Below are 21,938 nucleotides of genomic sequence, written 5' to 3'. Positions count from 1 at the left end.
TGGACAAAATTTGTCGGCGTTGATCCTTGTGCGGCAATAGCAAAATATCGCCCACTAAAAACCGTGTTGGAGGAAGGAAATAAAAGTATGACAGTCTCAAAACTGGTAAGTTCGCCATCAACACTGAGTATACAGATACTTACATATTTGCCTAGGCCTGTAAATAAAAGTTTTATACGTACGTGTATTATAACATAAAGGACGCTCCAAAAGTAAGTTACCCTATTTTGTCTCCCTGATATCTGAAGCAACACACAACTGATATATTTTTTGTTGCCTAAGCAATTCTGTAAGCTACCCAGGAAAATTACAAGGTTGACGACGACTAACTGGTGGCCAATAAGCCATCCCTGTCTGCTTCCTTTTCCCAGCGCTGGTGGGCAAAAAACCTGTGAAAAACATAAAATTTTCTTTGCCGAATGTGCAATATTAATAATGTAACGTTGAAGGTTATTCTTAATGTGGTTACATATCATACGTTGCCATGGTGAAAGACCAAATTAAGTAATCAAACCTCTCAGAGCAGGCCTCGCCCCCGCTTTTGCGCAAATTTCCGTCCTTTAAGGTACAAAAAGTAAGGAAACGCGCAGGAGACAACCGTTCCCACAGCGGTGGATATAGTACTGGATACGATGGAAAGAATCCCCAAATAATTCGATGCGGCAATGAAGTTTTCCAAATTATTGTTGGTAAGATCGGCAACTGACGAACATTAATCTCGAAAACTTCGCTCTTTCTCCGCAGCTTCAAACAGGCGCCACTGGCGCCTGCTTGCATTTCCATCTGGGATTTTGATCGCCGACATTGCTGCCGCCGAAGTAAGGAGGAAAGCGAAGAATAGCGCAATTTTAAAGTGGTCACCGTTTCGAACCATATGCAGAACCTTATGTATTATTTTGTCTAGTAGTATTATATTTCTACAGTAGAAACATAAAACTAACAGACAAAATAATAAGCACAGTAGATAAAATATAATAATAAATTAAAATTAATAATCAGTAAAAATTTATCGCAAACTGTTAAAAATTTTACGAGACGTTGCAGTCGATTTAGGCACTTACGAAACACCACCTTCGTGCATCCGCGATTTATATACGGTAATTACAGAGAACACTGTATCGCTAAATATGTACACAGAAGGGTGCTTATGCAGTACAGGTCACTGCACGAATTAATAAACAACGTAAATAGTCGTGCGCTTGATAATTCCGAATTATCAAGTGCACGATTACTTCAACTTCCGGTGTTCGTCTGTACGTGCCCCTACTTAATGTCTCATTTCTGACCTTAGCTGTCGAATTTCCTTTCACCCTGTTTGCCTCCAACTTACGACGATGACGTAAGACTGCACTAATATGCTTTTATTCTCAGTGTTCTGTTTTCGATCCTGCTAACCGGAAGTATGCATAAGGGCCCGCCCGTTATAGAAGGCACTAAATTCAATTAATTGATAATTAATTAGACACTGAACTGTACTCCCTGTGCATTATACAAAGTAAAGGAACCCTGTACTGCAAAATCATTAAAAAATCATTTTAAATCCCGATCATCGCCGGACACAGTGCCACGTGTGCGACTAAAGCGTCTTCTTGATAAAATTCTTGCTGTGTTAATCGTAAAATTCTCGAAGCTAGTTCTGTACCTTCTTTCAAATTTCTACTCCAATCTGGTAAGCTGTAGTAAATGTTTTTGTTATCTGAAAATTGTTTTTGTTTGACCAGACTTGAAGTCCCTTCGAGGCTGTCTGCTCTTGTGCCGTAATAATAATAATAATTATCAAGTTTCTAGTGCTGGTAATGACTCAACACCGCACCGGAACGGGTTATGGCAACAGCTGTAGCATAATAGTACAATAAATAACTGACGTATTGGATTACAGTGGTGTAAACAGTATATGAAACAGCCGATTAAGTGACACGGTGTTCAGCCCGCGCCGCCTTAATCCCCACGTTCAAGTTATATGCCGGAATTAGTCGCCAACCCGGAGCCCATCCATTGACCCAGATGTAGCGTCCGTTCGTGAGCGACACCGTGGAGCTGGCGGTCGGACGCCGCGGGCGCCACCGTTTGGTGGATACAAAACCATGTGCTCTTCAGATCGCTACGGGAACCAGACTCTCGCGTGGGTGGACGCCATCACACGTACCCCCATGCGCACCGGCCAAGTGGCTGCGTGATGCTGCTCAAGCATGTGCAGCGGAACTGTGCCAGGTGTTTACGCCAACCGTGCCAGCCCATGTTGCCGTTGCCGCCGGCCGCCGGCTGCCGGATCCCGCTTCCGTAGCGGTGAATAATCTTTCAGTCCGCCCAGTCCGGTTGAAATTAGCCGCCCGTGACATTATCTGACGGATAAAGTCACGGGACAATTCGGTACAAGGACACTAGTACTGCAGCATAAAATTTAAATTCGAAAATACTTATGAAATTTTCGGGGGCTTTGAAACAGTAATAGACGAATTTCGATGGTCAGGTGCAGACCGCACTTGGCTCTCAGCAGACTACTATGCGGGCATTGACCGTTTTGTACGGCTGCCGTCCGTGTTCAATACAGGCGATAGTACCCAGTCACAATACGGCGTACCTATTTCACCAGACCGGTCAGCTTACGTTTCTCGGTGCGATCGTTTTTACACCGTTTCCACACCGAACCAATCTTTATAATAATTTCCATTTACTGGACGTGCAAGATCGGTCCATAATGAGACTTTTGGTACACCTCAATGCATTTAAACTTTCTGGAAATTTCTAATAGACATTACTCCCGAACCGGATTTTGCGCGCAAAAACGGATTTCACGCCTGTGTAACAAATAATCTGGCTACACAATGTCCAAAAGCAACCCAAAAAAGTGTTTGGATGCTATGTACCGGGCCGAATCCCTTAAGGTCGAAGATATTTGCCGCCGGTGTCCATATGGTTTCGTGCATCCCGCCGGGCATATCGTGCAGCATCTCGCTGCCCTCCCCGTCGGCATCCTCCACCTTGATGTCCCCCATCCCGAAGCCGTCCCCCGGGGGCGCGTGCATCCCGCCCAGCCCCATGTCCATCCGGTTGTCCATCTCCGGCGGACCGCCCCGCTTCCCGGACCCGTTGACGCCAGGAGCTGTGCAGGGTTGACCAAGTTAAGTTCCATATCTTCCGGTTCCGGTCACAGACTGGCAGTAAATCTATCGTGCTTTTTGCAAAAAGCACGATAAGTTTAGCACGAGTGTGTGACAGAAATCGGAATCCGGTGCTCTGCATACAATCAGTGTCTTTTCTTGATCTTCTAAACAATTTTAAACGAATGCAGTAGATCGGCATTTCCTTAAACAGATCTGTCTTTTTATGTTTTCTGATGAATCCACTGGTTTTGAAAAGTCTGGAGTTTTCAGAACCGGTCTAGAGTTTTCAAAACCAGTAGAGTCATCAGATCAAAAATATAAGAAATTTATCATTACAGCATAAAACAAATATAAAGCTGACATCAGAAATGAAAGGATGGAGGTTAAAGAAATCGTTTTGGCCCAAAAAACTTTCAACTTTCTGGTTGGCCAAAAGGAACTGGGTTCGGGCATCGATCGATAAGTACGGTCTCATTCAAGCCTTGTAATCAATGCGGCAATTCCGACTCGGGCCGGTATATCGCTCCCGCAGTCCCGGCACACGCAGCAGTCAATCCACATTGATCGGCATGAACAGCAGCACTAATAGCTTAGCTACAACACATCGGAGGGGACACACGTTCTGTGCCCGCTCCGACAAGACCAAGAAAGAACGGTTAACGCAGGCGACTTTTATCAAAATATCGTTGTTGCAGTTACATCATGTCTATCAGTGTTGTATCATTGTTATGTCTGTCAGTGTGAAGATAATTGTTATGATTTTTCAGCCTTGGTATATACTGCAACCGCCTGTGATGGCAACTAGCTATAAAAATGTGGATTTCATGCTGGAATATTAGTGTCTCTGACCCTGATTAATCCATTTTTATGTATTTTCTGCCATTTTTCCCCTTTTATGAACACAAGCAATTTAGCGACACCTCATGCTTCCGGATACTGTATAAGGCTAGCAAAAACGGCGGTTTCATTTACTGCCATTTTCGGCACACCGACAACTGGCTGACGATATCCGGCTGACTGACAACTTGCTGGCGACTTTCTGCTGACCGACGAAATGATGACCCGACAGTTTGTTGAAACGACATCTCGCTGAACTGTTAAAACGTCTCGTGTTGCACAGGGAAACCCGTTGCGCTAGCAGTATCGATCGGGGCCGCGACAAGGTCTGACCTTGAGCAGTGGGAAGCAGCGGGAGCGCGCAACGCGCTCCCGCTGCTTCCCACTGCCAATACAATTATCCATCGACTTCAGAAACACAAAAGTACAGAGGGTTATTCAGCCAAGTGTGGACACTTCGAAAAGAATTCCTTTCAAATTTCATTTTAAAAGAAATGACGTTATAAGCATCTCAGTACAACGACTAACTAGTCTGAATGCTTTTTGCAAATTTTGGTGAAAATCCATCGTAAAATGCTCGCCATAGTGGCTGTTGACCAAAAGACTCCGACTTCTACCCCTTGACCAGTCAAAATTTGGCTTTTGATCATCTGGCCTTAAGAGGATCGTCTGTTTTTCAAATCTGGATGGTTTTAATTGTTAAAAACGGCGATCCGAATATTTTTTATAGCAAAAACGATTTCATATTATTGCGGGTTCTTGTGGTAGGACGGTTGGAAAAAACGCAAAAACAGGAAGAGACCCGCAAGAGCCATGCTCAATGCGCGAGCTCTTATGCACGAAACTATAGCTATCCTTTCCGTCCCTCCATAAACTAATATTGTGAAACAAGTCTTTTTCTACCGTTTGCAATGTTCATTGGTCGAGAAAGACGCTCCACGGATCAAACCTGGCACGGAAGAAGAAGTCATCCAGAACCCGAGACGTGTTCCCGGGAGCACTGCTGAGAAAACAAGGATGCAGCTTCCCAATCGAGAAAAACCAGTAATTCCTTCAGAAAAAGGATAGTTCGAAACCCCCGACAGGTTTTCAACGGGTTATGGCGGAAATCCAAATTTTAGATAAATTTTGAATAAAGGGAATCCATTTTCTATAGCTGAACTGGTCAACTGTTGCCAACATGGGGTTAACAAACTTAATTTTTTCCTAAGCTACAGGATGAGGGAATCGGGACCCGGTTAAATTCAAAGTATGCTTGGATGTTGTGGCTTACCTGATAAAATTTTTAAAATAGTAAAATGAGCCTGCGACGGCTAAGGAGAAATTTTCCAAAAAGTGTCCACACTTGGCTGAATAACCCTCTGTACGTACACAGAAAGGCCAAATAAAGCAGTCGCAAAAGTAGCCTGTTAAGCACATACGTGTACTACCATGATTTCAGTGGGCAACATTTACGGTAATAATATACGCCATAGTGTGGTTTTGTATTCGAATAATGCTACGAATTGGGAATAATGCTAAGCATTATACCATTTCAGCCAATTTGTATGTGCTTAGCATTATTCAAGATTGGATAATTTGTATATTTGCTAAGCATTATACAAATTGCTAGAATTTGAATATTGCTAAGCTTTATACTAAATAGCGTTTTCAGAATAATGCTAAAACCGATACAGAATTAAAAAGATAAAATTTTTAATGTGCTTGAATTTATGAAATGTGCTTATTTAGAATTTGCACATTTCTATTTAAAGTTTGCACAATTTGCACAAAGTATGCACACAATGTGCGACCGAAACAAACCGGATTGTAGTTTATTTCGGTAGCAAATTATGTCCATACGACTTCACAGGCGCGGCGCTGTATGTACTACACACTGCGGCTCCATTTCTCAGTTTTTCAGACTAAAGTTAAGTATATTAAAAATTTTTGAAATTTGTAATTCTATATGCCTTTTAGCATTATTCCAAAATCGCTAATTGGTATAATGCTTAGCATTATTCTTAACCCCCTGCATTCGTATAATGCTTAGCAATATTCAATATTCGTAATTCACGAATTCGTATAATGCTCAGCATTATACCAATTCAGTGGGTTACGAGTAATGCTAAGCATTATACAAATATAAATACGAATCAATTCTGCTTAGCAAAAGCCACACTAATACGCCATAAGTTTGCAGTTGATTATCATACCTTGGAGACAACGGGAGAAGATGTCTCCATTAAAAGATAAAAATCAATAAAAATTAAAACAAAAACATTTAATACACTACGTAGCTGTAATACAGATACTGTTATATCAGCCTATACCAAAGGGAAGTTTCTTCCATTTGGAATAGGGATGTATAACAGTATTTGTAACAAATCCATCTAGTCGCGGTGTCGTTTCCGCTGAGCACGCTCCTGGAGGATGGAGGATGCGCCTTTAAGGCGCACCAAAATGTGATCCAATTGGTATGGTCTGTCTGATCGTTAACTGAGTTCGCTGCGCTGTCGATTGAGATTAGAATTTTAGTAATACGCTCAATAAGAGCTTTTATACAGCAGAATGAGGCCGCACAGCGCTGAAATTAGTCTCGGTAATAACGTTAACGATGGGTGCGCGCGCGCGGCAGTGAAAATTGCCGCGCCGATTCTCTGCGTGTTTCCCGAAATAGCTGCGGCCCAATCGGTCGCCGGCTAAATGGGCATAAAGTGGTGTGGGAACGCGGGGAGAGGAGAAGGCTCGCCATCCCGACGCAGCGCGCTGGATGCCGGTATCGATCGGCAGAACGGCATTTCCGATCGATAGTGTGGAGAAATGGATGTGGAGAAACTTCGTAATAATACTGCCCAAACAGACGCGGACAGTTATAACTCACTTGTTAACTTAGCGCGAGTTATTTGCGAGTTATCGCGTTTTGGCGTAACTGTGAAGCGTAACTGCCTACCAAAATAACTTAACTCGCACGTAACTCGCATAAAACTTCTATATATTATAGCTTAACTCGCCGCCGTTAGACGCGGTATAACTCGAATCAAAATATAACTCGCACGCTCCTTGTGACTCACAACTCTAACGGTGGACACATTTTCCATTTTCCGAAACTGCCCAGGTCTGCTGCCCAGTAATACTAATACTAGTATATTATTTTGGCTGGGGGATATACCCGATTCTACACGGTAAAAAACTATACGTACAGGAGATGTCCAGTGGTGTGCGATGTGTGTCAAAATGCAGGCTTTTGCACTGTTTGTTTTTTGAGCCGCTCACAGGCCGTAGTAAGCAGGTGCTGCACAGGTGCCGTACAGGCCCGTGCTGAATATGCTGACTAACTGCCACTCACTCGGTAAAATAAAAAATTATCTTACTGCATACAGTTTGTACTTTTCATTGATCCAAATTTTTGATCCTTTATTCCCTTATTATAAAATATTCAAATTATTAATATCACTGACAATATTGTCTTGTTACACATTCTTTGTGCCACTTATTACTCTATCGAAACCTGCGTTTCGGCCAAATGGAAGACCTGTCCAAAGCCGCAGTGCCCAACCAGAGGATGTTTATTTTGTTGGTTGCGTGGCAGTACTTGTTTCAGAGTCAGTGTACCCGCCATGGTATTTTCTAAGGGTGGGCATTCCAATTCCAATCCAATTCCACGTGGAATTTGATTCCACGGAATCCGCATATTCCAAATGGCGGTTGGAATGGAATGCGGATTTTGCGGAATCCACGTGGAATTTTTGGAATTGTTTTCCTCGTTGGAATTAGCAAAAATAACCTTTTTAAAGGCTTTTTTCCATTAATTTTAGCGAATTCGTGTAAAAAACTACAAAGTAAACCTTGCATAACTTGGCTCTGGGTTCTTAAGTTCCATTTCCCACACATCTCAGTGGATTTGCTTTTACGCTATAAAATTGCCAAAGGCTTAACGCAACGGAGAGGTACAGTAACCTTTATTACTTAAAATTTAAATTAATTATAATCGCCACTGCCCAGGCCACGTAAACTCCTATACTTGCATACATAAAGATTAAACGCTTACGCCTATGATTGCTACTCGTTGCGCTATTTTGAAGCAAAGGCTAACAAATAAGCAGCGGCTTCGAAGTTCGAACAATGTACTGGTAGTGCAGCTGTAGCGTTAACTGCTACCAGTAAAAACTATAAAAATCAGTCGGCACCCGGCAGCAATCTGAAACCTAGTACAAGTATAAACAATTTGAAAACTAAAACAAGTACCAACTGTACCGTACGTAAAGTTAAAAATGAACAGCCCTTTTGTTTTATAAACATTTATTACGGTAATTACCATTTCTATTTACCATTAGTAATACCATACCTGCATGCTGTATTATGATTATGATGCAATAATAATAATTTAAAAGTAATTTAGATCTAAAAAATTTTTTTGTTTGCAGTATCAACTACTTACTGCAGTATCATACTATGAGAAAAATCTATGGCTTATGACATACGCCGTATGTAATGACACATCTGCAGATTTCGAGCCCCGAAGTTCAACTTATAAGGTAGAAAGCTACTGAAACGAAAGAGGTCGGTTGTAAAATGAGAAAATCAACGTCTGCAATTAATTATAACGCTTAATTATGCTAATTCCACTAATTTATTGTAATTCCGCGGATTGGAGCGCATTCCATGGAATCCATGGAATATCTTGGATTCCAAATTTTGGAATCCGCGTTCCAATCCAAAATCCGTTCCAAAGGGACGTTTCCCTTGGAATGCCCAACCTTAGTATTTTCCACTGAATCCAGTCGTGTTTGGCTGTTGCTTTCGCTGCAGAGTGAATGCATATTTTTATTTTTGAACTCCTGGTTCCACCGTTTTGAGGATATTTTTTCGTTTTCGCTTTTCTGGAATAAGTTAACTGCGATATCGCAAACATGGCTATCAGGCGATGGACTGCTTCTGAAAGTCAAGAAGATCTAAACAAGCCCGTTTGTCGCTCTTGTCGTCCTGTGCGAACCTACAAAGACGTTCGCTTGTTGAAGGACATTCGGAAAACTTCAGTTTAGTCCGCTGTCTGCGCTGCAACCATCCCTTCATGCCAGGAAACCCCCTTTCAACGCACAGTCCGACGATAATCGTCTGTATCCGGCCAGCCTCTTTGGTATCGCAGAAGATGAAAGAAACGATGAAGTTACCCTAACCCAGCCTGCCATGCAGAAGGTAAACGAATAAAATCGATTTCTTATGTTGCGCTCCTGTAGTGGCTATAGATTTCGGGCGTTGTACTACAGGGAAATCTGCGATATCGCATGTTTTAATTGAGCAGCTATTTTTGCTAATTGCATTATACTGATTTTGCATTGGAGTTCGCGTTAAGGTTTGTTTATTAGGCCGTATCCGGATGAAAACGTGAAGTTGATGCCAAGAAAAACGATAAGTCCCATCGGAGCGACAAATGGCCGCACTCCCAAGGCCCTGCGGAATTCGCAACACGAGAATCCGATTCTTGACGATATCGTCCCTACCACAGATGATGCAGCCCTGCTCAAAAGTAAGCTACGAATAAAAATTAACACATTAGTTTTAGAGCTTGTCTACTCTAAAAGTTATATCCGCGTCTGAAAAAAATAGAAGCAATATTTCTGAATAAATAATATATATAATATTTATTGCATATTAAGAGCTCGTTGCTTTGATCGCAAGTTTTGTGGCAATTGGGTAAAATGATAAAATGCGTTTCGGCTATATAGCAGTTGAGTATGTATTCCAAAAATTACTGAAAATTCTGCAACAATTTTAAAACGATAGGTAAGAAAGAAGGCAATGGACAGGAACTGCTGTCACGACGGCATCGTCAAACCGCGCACACGAAATCGTTGGACTGAAAAGCAGAAGAAACTGCGCGCGGTCGGCAGTAACCAGCAACAGCCACCATCGGGAATTATGCATATTGAGCATCCAAATTGCAGTGGAGCGACAAAGGGTGAGTTTCGTTTTCCTTATGCCTGCTGTATAGCAAAAATTTCAAAGTTCTTTTGATGTCTCCTCGATCTTCTTTTTATAGTGTATTTCGACGGGCTTGGATACAACGTGGCAAGCGGTGTACGGCTGTAGCGACGATGAATGCCCGGAAGATGAAAGCCTTACATTTTCGATTACATTTTCGACAATATTGTCAGACTTTTCTGGTTTGGTTGGTGAAGAATTTTTTTTTGAATTTCATTAGCAGCGCCAGTGGCTAGTAAGTCAATAAATCTGTGATTTTAGATTTCTATCCAGAATATTGTTTTATTTTTTCGTGTTGGGTTGTATTTTCTAGGACGGTTTTTAATTTGTTAATTTTTGTTTGTTTTGTTTACTGATGGAATGCGGGTACGATTGGTAATAAAAAACTGAAGGCGAACGTCGATTCTCAGAGTTTTTGGTGCGCTTCTTGACACGTTTAGCACGTTCAAAGGCCATAGTTGGAGACGTCTTTGTGTATGTCAAAAACGGCTCCATAAGTATACTTGTACTGATACTATGTGTAGCTGCGACATCTCACCAGTGCATTGCAGAGGTAATCCGCAGCACTGATCAACGTTTAAAAGCTGCTTAAGCGACGTTAAAAAAGTGCCTACCGTAGAATCGGGATATATAATATATATATCAGCTCGACATCAAGTTCCATTACGGTTGAAATAATATTATTATTTTGGCCGTAATGGAAATTTATGTCGAGCTGCTTCTTGTCTTTGCCTTTTTCCTGTACAGGAAAAATGCAAAGAAAAGAAGCAGCTCGACATAAATACGTCCCAAGCACTGCTTGGACGTATTTCCGGCTGCTCCAGTACCTGACAAGGTAACGAAACGATCAGAGATATTCCGGGCGCCGAAAATGACACACAAGGCATTCATCCAAGGAAAGCAGCATTCACCAGCATAGGAATGCTCTGGCAGATGGCTAGGTATGTACCTGATACTCATAACGGTCCTCATACTCATAATCCTACTCCTAATTTCGAATTCATAATCATAATGGCTCTCATAATCATAATCATACTTCGATCCTACCGGTCATCATATTTTTGTTCTTGATCAAAACTCATACCTTTGCCGCTACTCATACCAGTGTGTCAAAAATGGAATATTCAGTTGAAGTTGAGACCACGATAGTATACTCAACCGTCCCCTATCGTCCACTCGTCAAAATTATTTCATCTGAGCTTGAAGCGAAAAACTATTTATCAAAAAAAAGACTCCACTACAAAATGACTTCAGTAAAGCTGGACTGAGTAATGAAAGCTAAGTACTTAATGAAATCTGCGTAAAATACTACCGTAAGTAAGAAAACCTACGATTGTCCACTTTCGTCCATTTTTTAAACAATGGAACCGTACCGGCCAAGAAGCTGGTCAAAGAAGTCGGAAAGAGGATCGAGTTCCATACCGGCGAGATTCGAAGCCATGAGTATCTAAGGTAGACTTTTTTAGCAATTCAAAGAGGTAATGCCGTTTCTGTTATCGGTATGGTAGAAAATGTTGTTTCCTTTGTTCAAGATTTTTGATATTGTTATCTCGTTTTCGGTATTAAAGTAAAACATACACAAAAAAATGAACAGTAATAACGCAGTTAGATTGATCGTTGTTAGTCACGGCAACAGCAGATATTAAAACAAAGATGTAATGTTTTGCAAAGCACGCTTAACACGGGCTACTTCTATCAATAATACGTTACTTAATAAATAATATAATGCATTTACTAATAATATTGATTGTAAGCGCAGGGGCGCACTGGTATGAGTAGCGGCAAAGGTATGAGTTTTGATTATGAACAAAAATATGATGACCGGTAGGACCAAAGTAAGATTATGATTATGAGAGCCATTATGAGCATGAATTTTGAATGAGGAGTAGGATTATGAGTATGAGGACCGTTATGAGTATTAGGTACATACCTAGCCCTGGCAGATGCGGCAGCTGATGGAAGGGGACACGGTACTTGTTAAAGGTCTGCAGAATAAAAAGGATAACAACACATTACTGACTTTAAAGCCAGTACAAGTACAAACGCAACTGCTGCCAAATTAAAATTTTGGTTTGTTAGCATCTGCATTTGTATTTGCCCTTTATACTGATTGCTGTCCACGGAAGAAAAGCCCGCTTATATTTTGAAGTTTAAGGTACAGTATTTAAGGTCTTCTGATTAAATGACTGTTCGACATTCCTATTAAAGATTTTGCCAAATGTTAAACATATTGTTATGAAATAAGATCGAAGAACAAGAAAAATGAAAATTTAAACAATATATTAATAAATAATCTCTAATAATAATAATAAATAATTAACAGTATGTCTGCTTTGTCTGTAACAGTATTATGTTTTAAGAAGGTTAATACTATTTAATGAATAATTGAAATCAACTTTTTTCATTAAAACATAGCTAATATTAACGCTTTTGAGCGAATGTAGTGAATAACTTGAATAGAAGTATGTCTTTTGATGTTTACTTCGTTATTTCTCAAAATCATGAACGTTTCAAACGGCAATTGTTTTTTTCTTCTTTGCAATCATTCTAACAGCGAACTCTTAAAAATAAACAAACAGAATTCCTGGAAGTATTAAGGGAAGTGGCCCGGTACATGGTACCAAATTCGTGTACATGCACGGAAACTTTCACTTTCGCGCACTGCCAAACACATTTTTGTTTTGGTTTATGTGATTTTGTAGCCAGATAATTTGTATACACTGGTGTGAAAACCGTTTGTGCGCGCACCATCCGGTTCGGGAGTTGTGGTTGTTGAAAAATTCCAAAAAGTTTAAACGCATTTTGGTGTACCAAAAGTCTCATTATGGACCGGTCTCCTTCAGATTTTGCCCATAAATGCACATGGCGCCATGAAAATTGTTTTTGCACCGATCCACTGTTCCAGTATGCTTTTTAAATTTTAACATGAATTTCAAAAATTTTAAAGTTCTTCTTAAAATGTAAAAAAAATCTTGAAAATCTGGATCGGTGTAAAAACGATCTTCGTGGCCATGTGCAATGAGTACGTGCAAAATTTGAAGGAGAGCGGTTCATAATGAGACTTTTGGAACCGGATGTTGTGCGCACAAACGGTTTTCACGCCAGTGTATACAACTCTTTTGACTACAAAACTTCATAAACCGAAACAAAAATATGTTTGGGAATGCGCGGAAGTGTGCATTTTCGTGCATGTACACGAATTTGGCACCATGTACCGGTCCACTTTCCTTATAGCACTTGCAGGAATTCTGTTTCAGTTTAATTTTTAAGAGTTCGCTGTTTGAATGATTGCAAAGATAGAAATCAAATTGTATTACTTGGTCAGTTTCCCTAATGATGATGATGATGTAATAATAATAATAAAATTATTATTTTGTAATGACTACCGCATCTTCTGTACACAGTATCAATATTCCCTCGCGCAATACGTCATATATGTGTACGCCATGACTTCGTCATAGTTTCAATATTTATACCAACAGATCTTCGTCACATCATTAACATACTAATTCAACGTATGCTGACCCGGCATTTGGCACGAAATGACAAAAAAAAACAAAACAAAACAGTAAAACCAATGCATAATGCAGATAACACTACCCTGTTTATCATAAATCGGCTTAGAACAGTAAGAGAGCCCGGAAGAAGCGAACACTGCAAGTCAAAGAGTGAGGTGAGAGAGCGCACAAGCGTCCCTCGCGATTTGGAAGAGAACATCTTTGGCTATTGATTGGCGGCGCAGTCCAGCACCCTGTACATGTCGCAGTTGCGGAGGAACTGGCCAACAGGAGTCAGTACACTTCCGGCACGATAATTCGGAGGTACGAACTAACCAGGATCCAGAATAGTTGAGGATTATGCTGTAAAAGCGAAAAACATTGACAGTTTATATACATAGTATCAGAAATGGGATACATACACTAAAACTTTCGCTTTCGCGCACCCCGAATAGCTTTTTTGCAATACTTTATGCTATTCTAAAGCTAAATGATTTGTATACATTGTTCTGAAACCGTTTGTGCGCGCAACATCCGGTTGCCAATATAGCTAACTAAAATGGGCGAAAATTTTAAACGCATTGTTGTGTACCAAAAGTCAGGTTATTACCCGATCTTCTTGAAAATTTATTGCGAAAGGGACGTGGTCGTAAAGTTGAAAGTGAACAATTTCGGGTTCATACAACTTTCCCATAATTTTAAAATGGATTTTAAAACTTTCGAAATTCATTTTAAAATCTAAAAAATGCTGTTTATTACAATCCATAAAAAAATTTTCAAGTTTTTAATATTTTAAAATTTTACATATTTATTTTATATTTTTTTAAATTTTAATATTGTAGTACGTATATTCTATCAATTCTATGATAATTAACATAAATTTATATACTATATAAGGACGTTTGTTATTCAAAAGGTCACCGTGAAACTTAAATTAATTATACTTATGGGGGTTAATTTAATTTATTAACGTCAAAGTTTTCTGCTTACAGTTGCCGCCGCTATCCATGGCCTCATGCATACCGCCGGGCATCCCGTGCGGCATCTCGCTGCCCTCCCCGTCGGCATCCTCCACCTTGATGTCTCCCATCCCGAAGCCGTCCCCCGGGGGCGCGTGCATCCCGCCCAGCCCCAGATCCATCCGGCTGTCCATCTCCGGCGGTCCGCCCCGCATCCCGGACCCGTTAACGCCGCCGGAGAGGTCCAGCTGGGCGCCGTTCAGCGGCAGCATCGAGTAATCCGACACCCCACCTCCGCCGCCGCCGGCCTCGTTCTCCCGGCGCGACTTCTCGGCCTTGGCGCGCTCCTGGTAGGCCTTCTTCTCCTCCGGCTCCAGCGCCTTCCACAGTCCGGACAACTTCAGCACAGGAAGTCCTTGGCGTGCATGCCGGCCGTGTCGCCCTGGCGCCGGCTGAAGTGCTCGCGGATGAAGAGCTGGTACGCCGTCATGGGCCGCTTCTGGGCGTTCTTCTGCTTCTTGTGCGAGGATTTCGTGCTCTGCAGCAGCTGCTGCTGCGCCTGTACCAGCGCTTCCGCCTGTTAAAATGATAATATACACTGAAAGCGCACTGTAAAATCGTCCATATGAAAATGTTTTTATCGGTAGCACATGTACTCGTACTTACAATTATATACAAAGTAGTATATGCACATGCAGCACGTGTACGTATAGATGTACACATGTGACCCTGTAAGTATTTATAACAACTACTTGAAGATATAAATCTACATATATTATACGATCATGTAAATCTATATTTATGTAATTTTATATGTGCTGGGAAACGCCTATACTCGTACCGATATAAAAACGCTAAAAAAGCGTACCTACATATACGTAGAAGAAAGTTATATATACAGAGCATTTAATGTAAAAAACGCATATACAGATACAGTATAAACAGCGTAAATAAAATTGTACAAACAGATACGTACTGTGTACAAGTGCACATACAATATATATGCATGCAATGGATGTGTAAATGATGCATGGATAACAACGTATACAAAAGGTATACCATCATGTACAGATGTACAAAAGGGTATAATTATATGAATACTGATTATCTCTGCCAGGACTTCGGCCCCTGTCCTTTGAGGCAAAGGATCTCGGCTTCTACTTCACCAATTTTGTTGCTTTAAAGTACATCAAAATTCTCTAGGTGTAGCGGTGGATCCAAGATTGTTGACTATTTGCCAAAATCATTTGTCTATGTCCAGTGGTCAATCATAAGCTTGTTACCATGGACGCGATAAGAAATGCACACTGTTCTAACACAACTTTACCTAGAACAGTAGAAATATATCTGAGCTGCTACTTAACAATAATTAAGTACAAGTACAGTACAAAGTAAAAAGTTCATGTAACTTAATACGTTAGTCTTAATCACGTTAGTCATCATTGCAAATTATATGTACTGTATGTACAAGTAAACAGTCAGTGTTTCGATTAAACTATGTAAAGTGTATAATAATATCACTAAACATACGTACGGGTTTATTACTATAATAATCCTTATGTACGCGTTGACCGTATCGAATGTCGAACGGAAGCGTTGCTGTCAACGCAGCTGTTCTCCGGCATTGTACACTGTTTGCGGTCTGCATTGACGCGCCATCCACCTTGACACGCGCTATAATCAGCGGTGAATTTCAATGAGGTAGAAACCACTGTCGGCAGCTTGGGTAATATTTATTTGCTGCGTTAACCTTGGACTATTTAATCTACTAGGCAATGCTTTAAATTCTAATATTAATGCGTATTAATTTTGCTCATTTAAATACATTGTAGCTATCTGTACATTTCCCACGCCACGCATTCATTCGTGGGAAAACTCTACCGAAAACTTTATTAATATATTTTAAATTAATTTTTGTGTATTTTGTAACGTTTTAGCCGGGTAAAAATGCAGCAGCGTTAATAACTGGTAATGTTATACTAATGTGCACTAATTTCTTGTGCGAATATGATGTACCGCGGGACTGTTTTCCCACGCATTTATCCGTGGGAAAATACTCGAAAAATGGAAATATTTTTCCCCGATACGCAAAAAGCAACTGTGCAAATATTTTTCAGTTTTTCCCTGTCCCAGCCACCACCAAAACTGCAGCAAAACGAGGCCGCACAGCGCCGAAATTATCCACAGTAATAACGTTAACGATGGGTGCGCGCGCGGCAGTGAAAATTGCTGTCGACTCTCTGCGTTCTGCGTGATTCCCGAAATAGCTGCGGCCCAATCGGTCGCCGGCTAAATGGGCATAAAGTGGTGTGGGAACGCGGGGAGAGGAGAACGCTCGCCATCCCGACGCAGCGCGCGCTGGATGCCGGTATCGATCGGCAGAACGGCATTTCCGATCGATAGTGTGGAGATGGATGTGCGCTGTGTTGACACAGCCGTCACTGACAGAAAATGCGCTGGCTGCTGCACACCGCACCGCACTGCGCTCAACCGACACAGCTGTGCAAAAATAAACACACACACTCTGCCCAATCTCATTTGGCGTTGAACGGCGTATTTATTCCGCGGAACGCCCGACGCTGCACATGATCATAATAATATATAATAATATCGTGGCATTCACGTCCCGTAATTATTCCTGATTACCCGCAATTTCCTGTTTTTAAAAATCGATAGGAAAGAATTTAACTGACGAATTTATACCGGAAAAAACTTAAGCAGCCTAAAAATCGATAAATCAAAAAATAATTCTAATTTAGCTTGTTATAGCGATTTTTCTTAATAAGTAATAATAATTCCTTTTTCCTGATAAATAAATTGGTAATTTTCGCTATTTTATCCGCGCGCATAGTGTGTGCTGGCGCGGTGATTGGGCTAATAAGGAAACGCTGGCAATGCATTCGGCGCTGAAAAGGACCATCACTGCAGGAACGAGGTCAGCCAGTGCAAATAGACACGGCCAGCTATCTTTAGAAATAATCAGCACAGCCAGATTGTTTTGCAGCCAGCGAGTGAATGCCATTCAGCTGTGTGCTGACCAGCATCTCTTGCACAGATGTGGAGCGGAGCTGTTAGTTCCTGTTGCGAATCGGAACAAGGTCAAGTGGCTGCTGCACACAGCGGAGAAACACGGACACACAATGAAGCGGAGGATTTGCGTCGTTAATTAAATACACTAAGAATAATCCCGAGCGTAACCTATTCTCAGACTTTAAATGGGTGAGAAATCTGGCTTGCTTAAATGCGAAACTGAAGCACGAAGGCTATGGTATATACATACGCAGATTAATTCCACCAGTAATAACCGTAACCTATTCTCAAACTTTAGATGGGTGAGAAATTGGGACTTAAATGCGAAGCGTTATGGAAATAGTGACCATAAGCAGAGATTTTCGCCGCAGATTAATTACACTGATACAATCCCGAGCATAACCTATTCCCAAACTTTAAATGGGTGACAAGTCCGGCTTGCTTCGATGCGAAATACAAACACAGATAAATTCCGTCGATAATCATAGCTAGCGAAATAAATGCATTCTCCCGTCATAGCATCGACTTACCACTGCTGATACAGGGCCTGGTTGAGGTAATTATTCTGCTGGCCAACTTGCAGCTGTACCGGCACCTGAACCTGTACAGCCTGTAATCCGGGTGCGCTGGTGAGCTGCAGCTGCTGCGACTGATGCTGGCCGTGCGCGATGCCGCCGCCACCGCCGCCGACACTGCTGTTGGGTGCTGCGCCGTCCGCGCCGCCGCCGCCGCTTGTGGGCACGGCGTGGTTGCTGGCCGTGTAGAACATGGCTGCCTGGGCCCTCTTGTTCAGCTTTTCAAGAGAGATGCGGCGACAGGACAGGAGAAACGAGCGCGCGGGGGAAGGCTGCCGCCAGATGAGGAAGTCAGTGTCGCTGAGAGAACACACACACACGGAGAACACAAACCGCGAGAGGCGCCCGCACGAGACTGGACCGCCGCTCTCTTCTGCTTCTCACACACAGCCGACCAGTTCTTGTCGATCAGGCAGGGGGACGCAGAGATGCTGCTGGCTTGATGCGGCAGCGTCCTGCTCTTAGTTGCCTTGGTACACTGTTTGGAAACGCAGAGGAAAGAGGTGAGCAACGCTTGTGTGCTTTTACGGCAGGCCAGCTAAGCCATGCCTACCGTGTATGACTATACGAATCCAGCTGTCTCTCTTTCTCTCTCTCTCGCCAGTCTCGCTGTCACTCTCTCTCATCCTGTGTAACGGTTTAGCTGGATATAGACGTTGTCGCCACTCACGCACACTCACGTCAAGGCTGGCTGTGTGTAAATCGTGCTGAGCAAGCTATAATACTTTGCTACTCAACAATCGATCACTTTTTTATACATTTTAAACAACTGATCACCCATAATATTATTAAAATTTGCTCAAGTTGAACAATTCTTAAAATTACTTTTCTCTTTTACTTTATTTTTAACCTGTGTGAGCACTGTATACATAAATCTTGACTAATTTACGCACTTATATGGATTTCTTGAAAGTTGGTACAAGATTTTCGAAAATTAACTGCTGTTCTTATGTTTTCTTATGCCTTCTTATGTTTTTTTATGTTTTCTTGTGTTTTCTTATGTTTTCTTATGTTTTCTTATGCTTTCTTGTGTTTTCTTATGTTTTATTATGGCTTCAAGATGCCAAAATCTGCTAGAAAAGAGGAGTAAGGTGGAACACCCGGGTGATCAGTTGTTCAACCCATGTAGCGCAGGTTATCGATCTCTGAAAACGTAGAAGTACTATGCGTGCGTTGAAATGTACCAAACAGGCTAATTATCCATGCCGGCACTGACGAGATGTGGATAGAAGAGAAAGCCATGACACGCAGCGAGAGACAGAACCAAGGATTATTCTCCCTTGGCTGCGGTATCGATCGGTTCCTATGCTGGCGCGGGCAATTATGCCCTGCCGGCGTATGCGGCATCGATCCACAGTGCCTCCATCGCGCGAGTGAATGCCATTCAGCTGTGTGCTGACCAGCATCTCTTGCACAGATGTGGCGGGCCTGTTAGTTCCTGTTGCAGAATCGGAACAAGGTCAGTGGCTGCTGCACATGGGAGACGGACACAATGAAGCGGAGGATTTGCGTCGTTAATTAAATACACTAAGAATAATCGAGCGTAACCTATTCTCAGACTTTAAATGGGTGAGAAATCTGGCTTGCTTAAATGCGAAACTGAAGCACGAAGGCTATGGTATATACATACGCAGATTAATTCCACCAGTAATAACCGTAACCTATTCTCAAACTTTAAAATGGGTGAGAATTGGGACTTAAATGCAAGCGTTATGGAAATAGTGTGTAAGCAGAGATTTTCGCCGCAGATTAATTACACTGATACAATCCCGAGCACCTATTCCCAAACTTTAAATGGGTGACAAGTCCGGCTTTGCTTCGATGCGAAATACAAACACAGATAAATTCCGTCGATAATCATAGCTAGCGAAATAAATGCATTCTCCCGTCATAGCATCGACTTACCACTGCTGATGGGGCCTGGTTGAGGTAATTATTCTGCTGGCCAACTTGCAGCTGTACCGGCACCTGAACCTGTACAGCCTGTAATCCGAGTGCGCTGGTGAGCTGCAGCTGCTGCGACTGATGCTGGCCGTGCGCGATGCCGCCGCCACCGCCATGACACTGCTGTTGGGTGCTGCGCCGTCCGCGCCGCCGCCGCCATTGTGGGCACGGCGTGGTTGCTGGCGTGTGAACATGGCTGCCTGGGCCCTCTTGTTCAGCTTTTCAAGAGATGCGGCGACAGGACAGGAGAAACAGGCGCGGGGGAAGGCTGCCGCCAGATGAGGAAGTCAGTGTCGCTGAGAGAACACACACACACGGAGAACACAAACCGCGAGAGGCGCCCGCACGAGACTGGACCGCCGCTCTCTTCTGCTTCTCACACACAGCCGACCAGTTCTTGTCGATCAGGCAGGGAGACGCAGAGATGCTGCTGGCTTGATGCGGCAGCGTCCTGCTCTTAGTTGCCTTGGTACACTGTTTGGAAACGCAGAGGAAAGAGGTGAGCAACGGCTGCGGCTGTGTACTTTGCAGCGAAAGGCCAGCTAAGCCATGCCTACCGTGTATGACTATACGAATCCCGCTGTCTCTCTTTCTCTCTCTCTCGCCAGTCTCGCTGTCACTCTCTCTCATCCTGTGTGTAACGGATTTAGCTGGATATAGACGTTGTCGCCACTCACGCACTCACGTCAAGGCTGGCTGTGTGTAAATCGTGCTGAGCAAGCTATAATACTTTGCTACTCAACAATCGATCACTTTTGCTATACATTTTAAACAACTGATCACCCACATAATATTATTAAAATTTGCTCAAGTTGAACAATTCTTAAAAATTACTTTTCTCACTTTTACTTTATTTTTAACCTGTGTACGAGCACTGTATACATAAATCTTGACTAATTTACGCACTTATATGGATTTCTTGAAAGTGCAAGGTACAAGATTTTCGAAAATTAACTGCTGTTCTTATGTTTTCTTATGCCTTCTTATGTTTTTTTATGTTTTCTTGTGTTTTCTTATGTTTTCTTATGTTTTCTTATGCTTTCTTGTGTTTTCTTATGTTTTATTATGGCTTCAAGATGCCAAAATCTGCTAGAAAAGAGGAGTAAGGTGGAACACCCGGGTGATCAGTTGTTCAACCCATGTAGCGCAGGTTATCGATCTCTGAGAAACGTAGAAGTACTATGCGTGCGTTGAAATGTACCAAACGCTGTAGGCTAATTATCCATGCCGGCACTGACGAGATGTGGATAGAAGAGAAAGCCAAAGCGAGACACGCACAGCGAGAGACAGAACCAAGGATTATTCTCCCTTGGCTGCGGTATCGATCGGTTCCTATGCTGGCGCGGGCAATTATGCCCTGCCGGCGTATACGGCATCGATCCACAGTGCCTCCATCGCGTCGACTGATGCATCCGTCATTTTCCCTTTTTCTCTCTCGCTCGGCCGGACAACAAAGGAGTCATTTGCACCGGCATTTGGCCAAGACAAAGGCCTGTGTGCACAGGCCAGCGTGTGTCCCGGCTGCTGCTGGAACATTCATGGCGGCGGATAATGTGTATGTCCCGTGGGGCGGGGCTAAGGCAATCTGCGCGGCGCCTGCCAATCAACGACGCTGGTTGATGAAATAAATGATAATTCCGTGCTGTGTAATGTGCATGGCTTCCGGGTGTTTCCGGGGCTTTTTTCTTCTTTCCCGGCAATAATTTTACGTACACGCATCGGTATATCACGAATCAACTTATTGTCGCTTCTACACACTTGGTAATTTATATTGTAAAAGCAAAACCGGTAGAAAAAATATAAAATACAGATATATATATAGCGCAGACTAATGCTGAAAATAAGTAATAGGCTTATGTTTTTTATGTTTTCTTAGGTTGTCTTAGGTTTCTTAGGTTTCTTATGCTTTGTTGCTTAAGGCGCTCTCAATCGACTATATACAGTAAATTCGCTGCTATCAGAAAAAGAATTTCTTATTTGCCACGGTTACAACATGGAAAAATTGAGCTGTTGTAAATTTAAATTCTT

The 21,938-nt window shown here is 42.3% G+C and overlaps 2 protein-coding genes and 1 long non-coding RNA gene across 3 annotated transcripts; 2 read left to right on the top strand and 1 right to left on the bottom strand.

The window, feature by feature from the left end:
* LOC129587239 (uncharacterized) lies at nucleotides 1-3,117 on the top strand. The gene is made up of 3 exons (XM_055480879.1): nucleotides 1-105; nucleotides 566-689; nucleotides 2,753-3,117. Exons 1-3 carry the CDS (start codon nucleotides 88-90, stop codon nucleotides 3,115-3,117), a joined length of 507 nt encoding a protein of 168 aa, XP_055336854.1. The 5' UTR covers nucleotides 1-87.
* Nucleotides 3,118-7,400: 4,283 nt separating this feature from the next.
* LOC129587327 (uncharacterized) lies at nucleotides 7,401-10,144 on the top strand. The gene is made up of 4 exons (XR_008690351.1): nucleotides 7,401-9,119; nucleotides 9,290-9,450; nucleotides 9,708-9,882; nucleotides 9,964-10,144. It is a non-coding gene; the product is annotated as an uncharacterized LOC129587327 (long non-coding RNA).
* A 3,216-nt stretch (nucleotides 10,145-13,360) lies between these two features.
* Nucleotides 13,361-20,104, bottom strand: LOC129587238 (uncharacterized). Its single transcript, XM_055480878.1, has 4 exons — nucleotides 19,947-20,104; nucleotides 17,922-18,266; nucleotides 14,393-14,970; nucleotides 13,361-13,765 (listed from the first exon to the last, which is right to left on the bottom strand). Exons 1-4 carry the CDS (start codon nucleotides 20,102-20,104, stop codon nucleotides 13,761-13,763), a joined length of 1,086 nt encoding a protein of 361 aa, XP_055336853.1. The 3' UTR covers nucleotides 13,361-13,760.
* Nucleotides 20,105-21,938: the final 1,834 nt, after the last annotated feature.

This window comes from Paramacrobiotus metropolitanus, unplaced genomic scaffold (genome assembly GCF_019649055.1).
Source record: "Paramacrobiotus metropolitanus isolate TYO unplaced genomic scaffold, Prichtersi_v1.0 Parri_scaffold0000024, whole genome shotgun sequence".
In the NCBI taxonomy this organism is placed as follows: Eukaryota; Metazoa; Tardigrada; class Eutardigrada; order Parachela; family Macrobiotidae; genus Paramacrobiotus; species Paramacrobiotus metropolitanus.
This window is presented reverse-complemented; position numbering and strand designations above follow the sequence as displayed.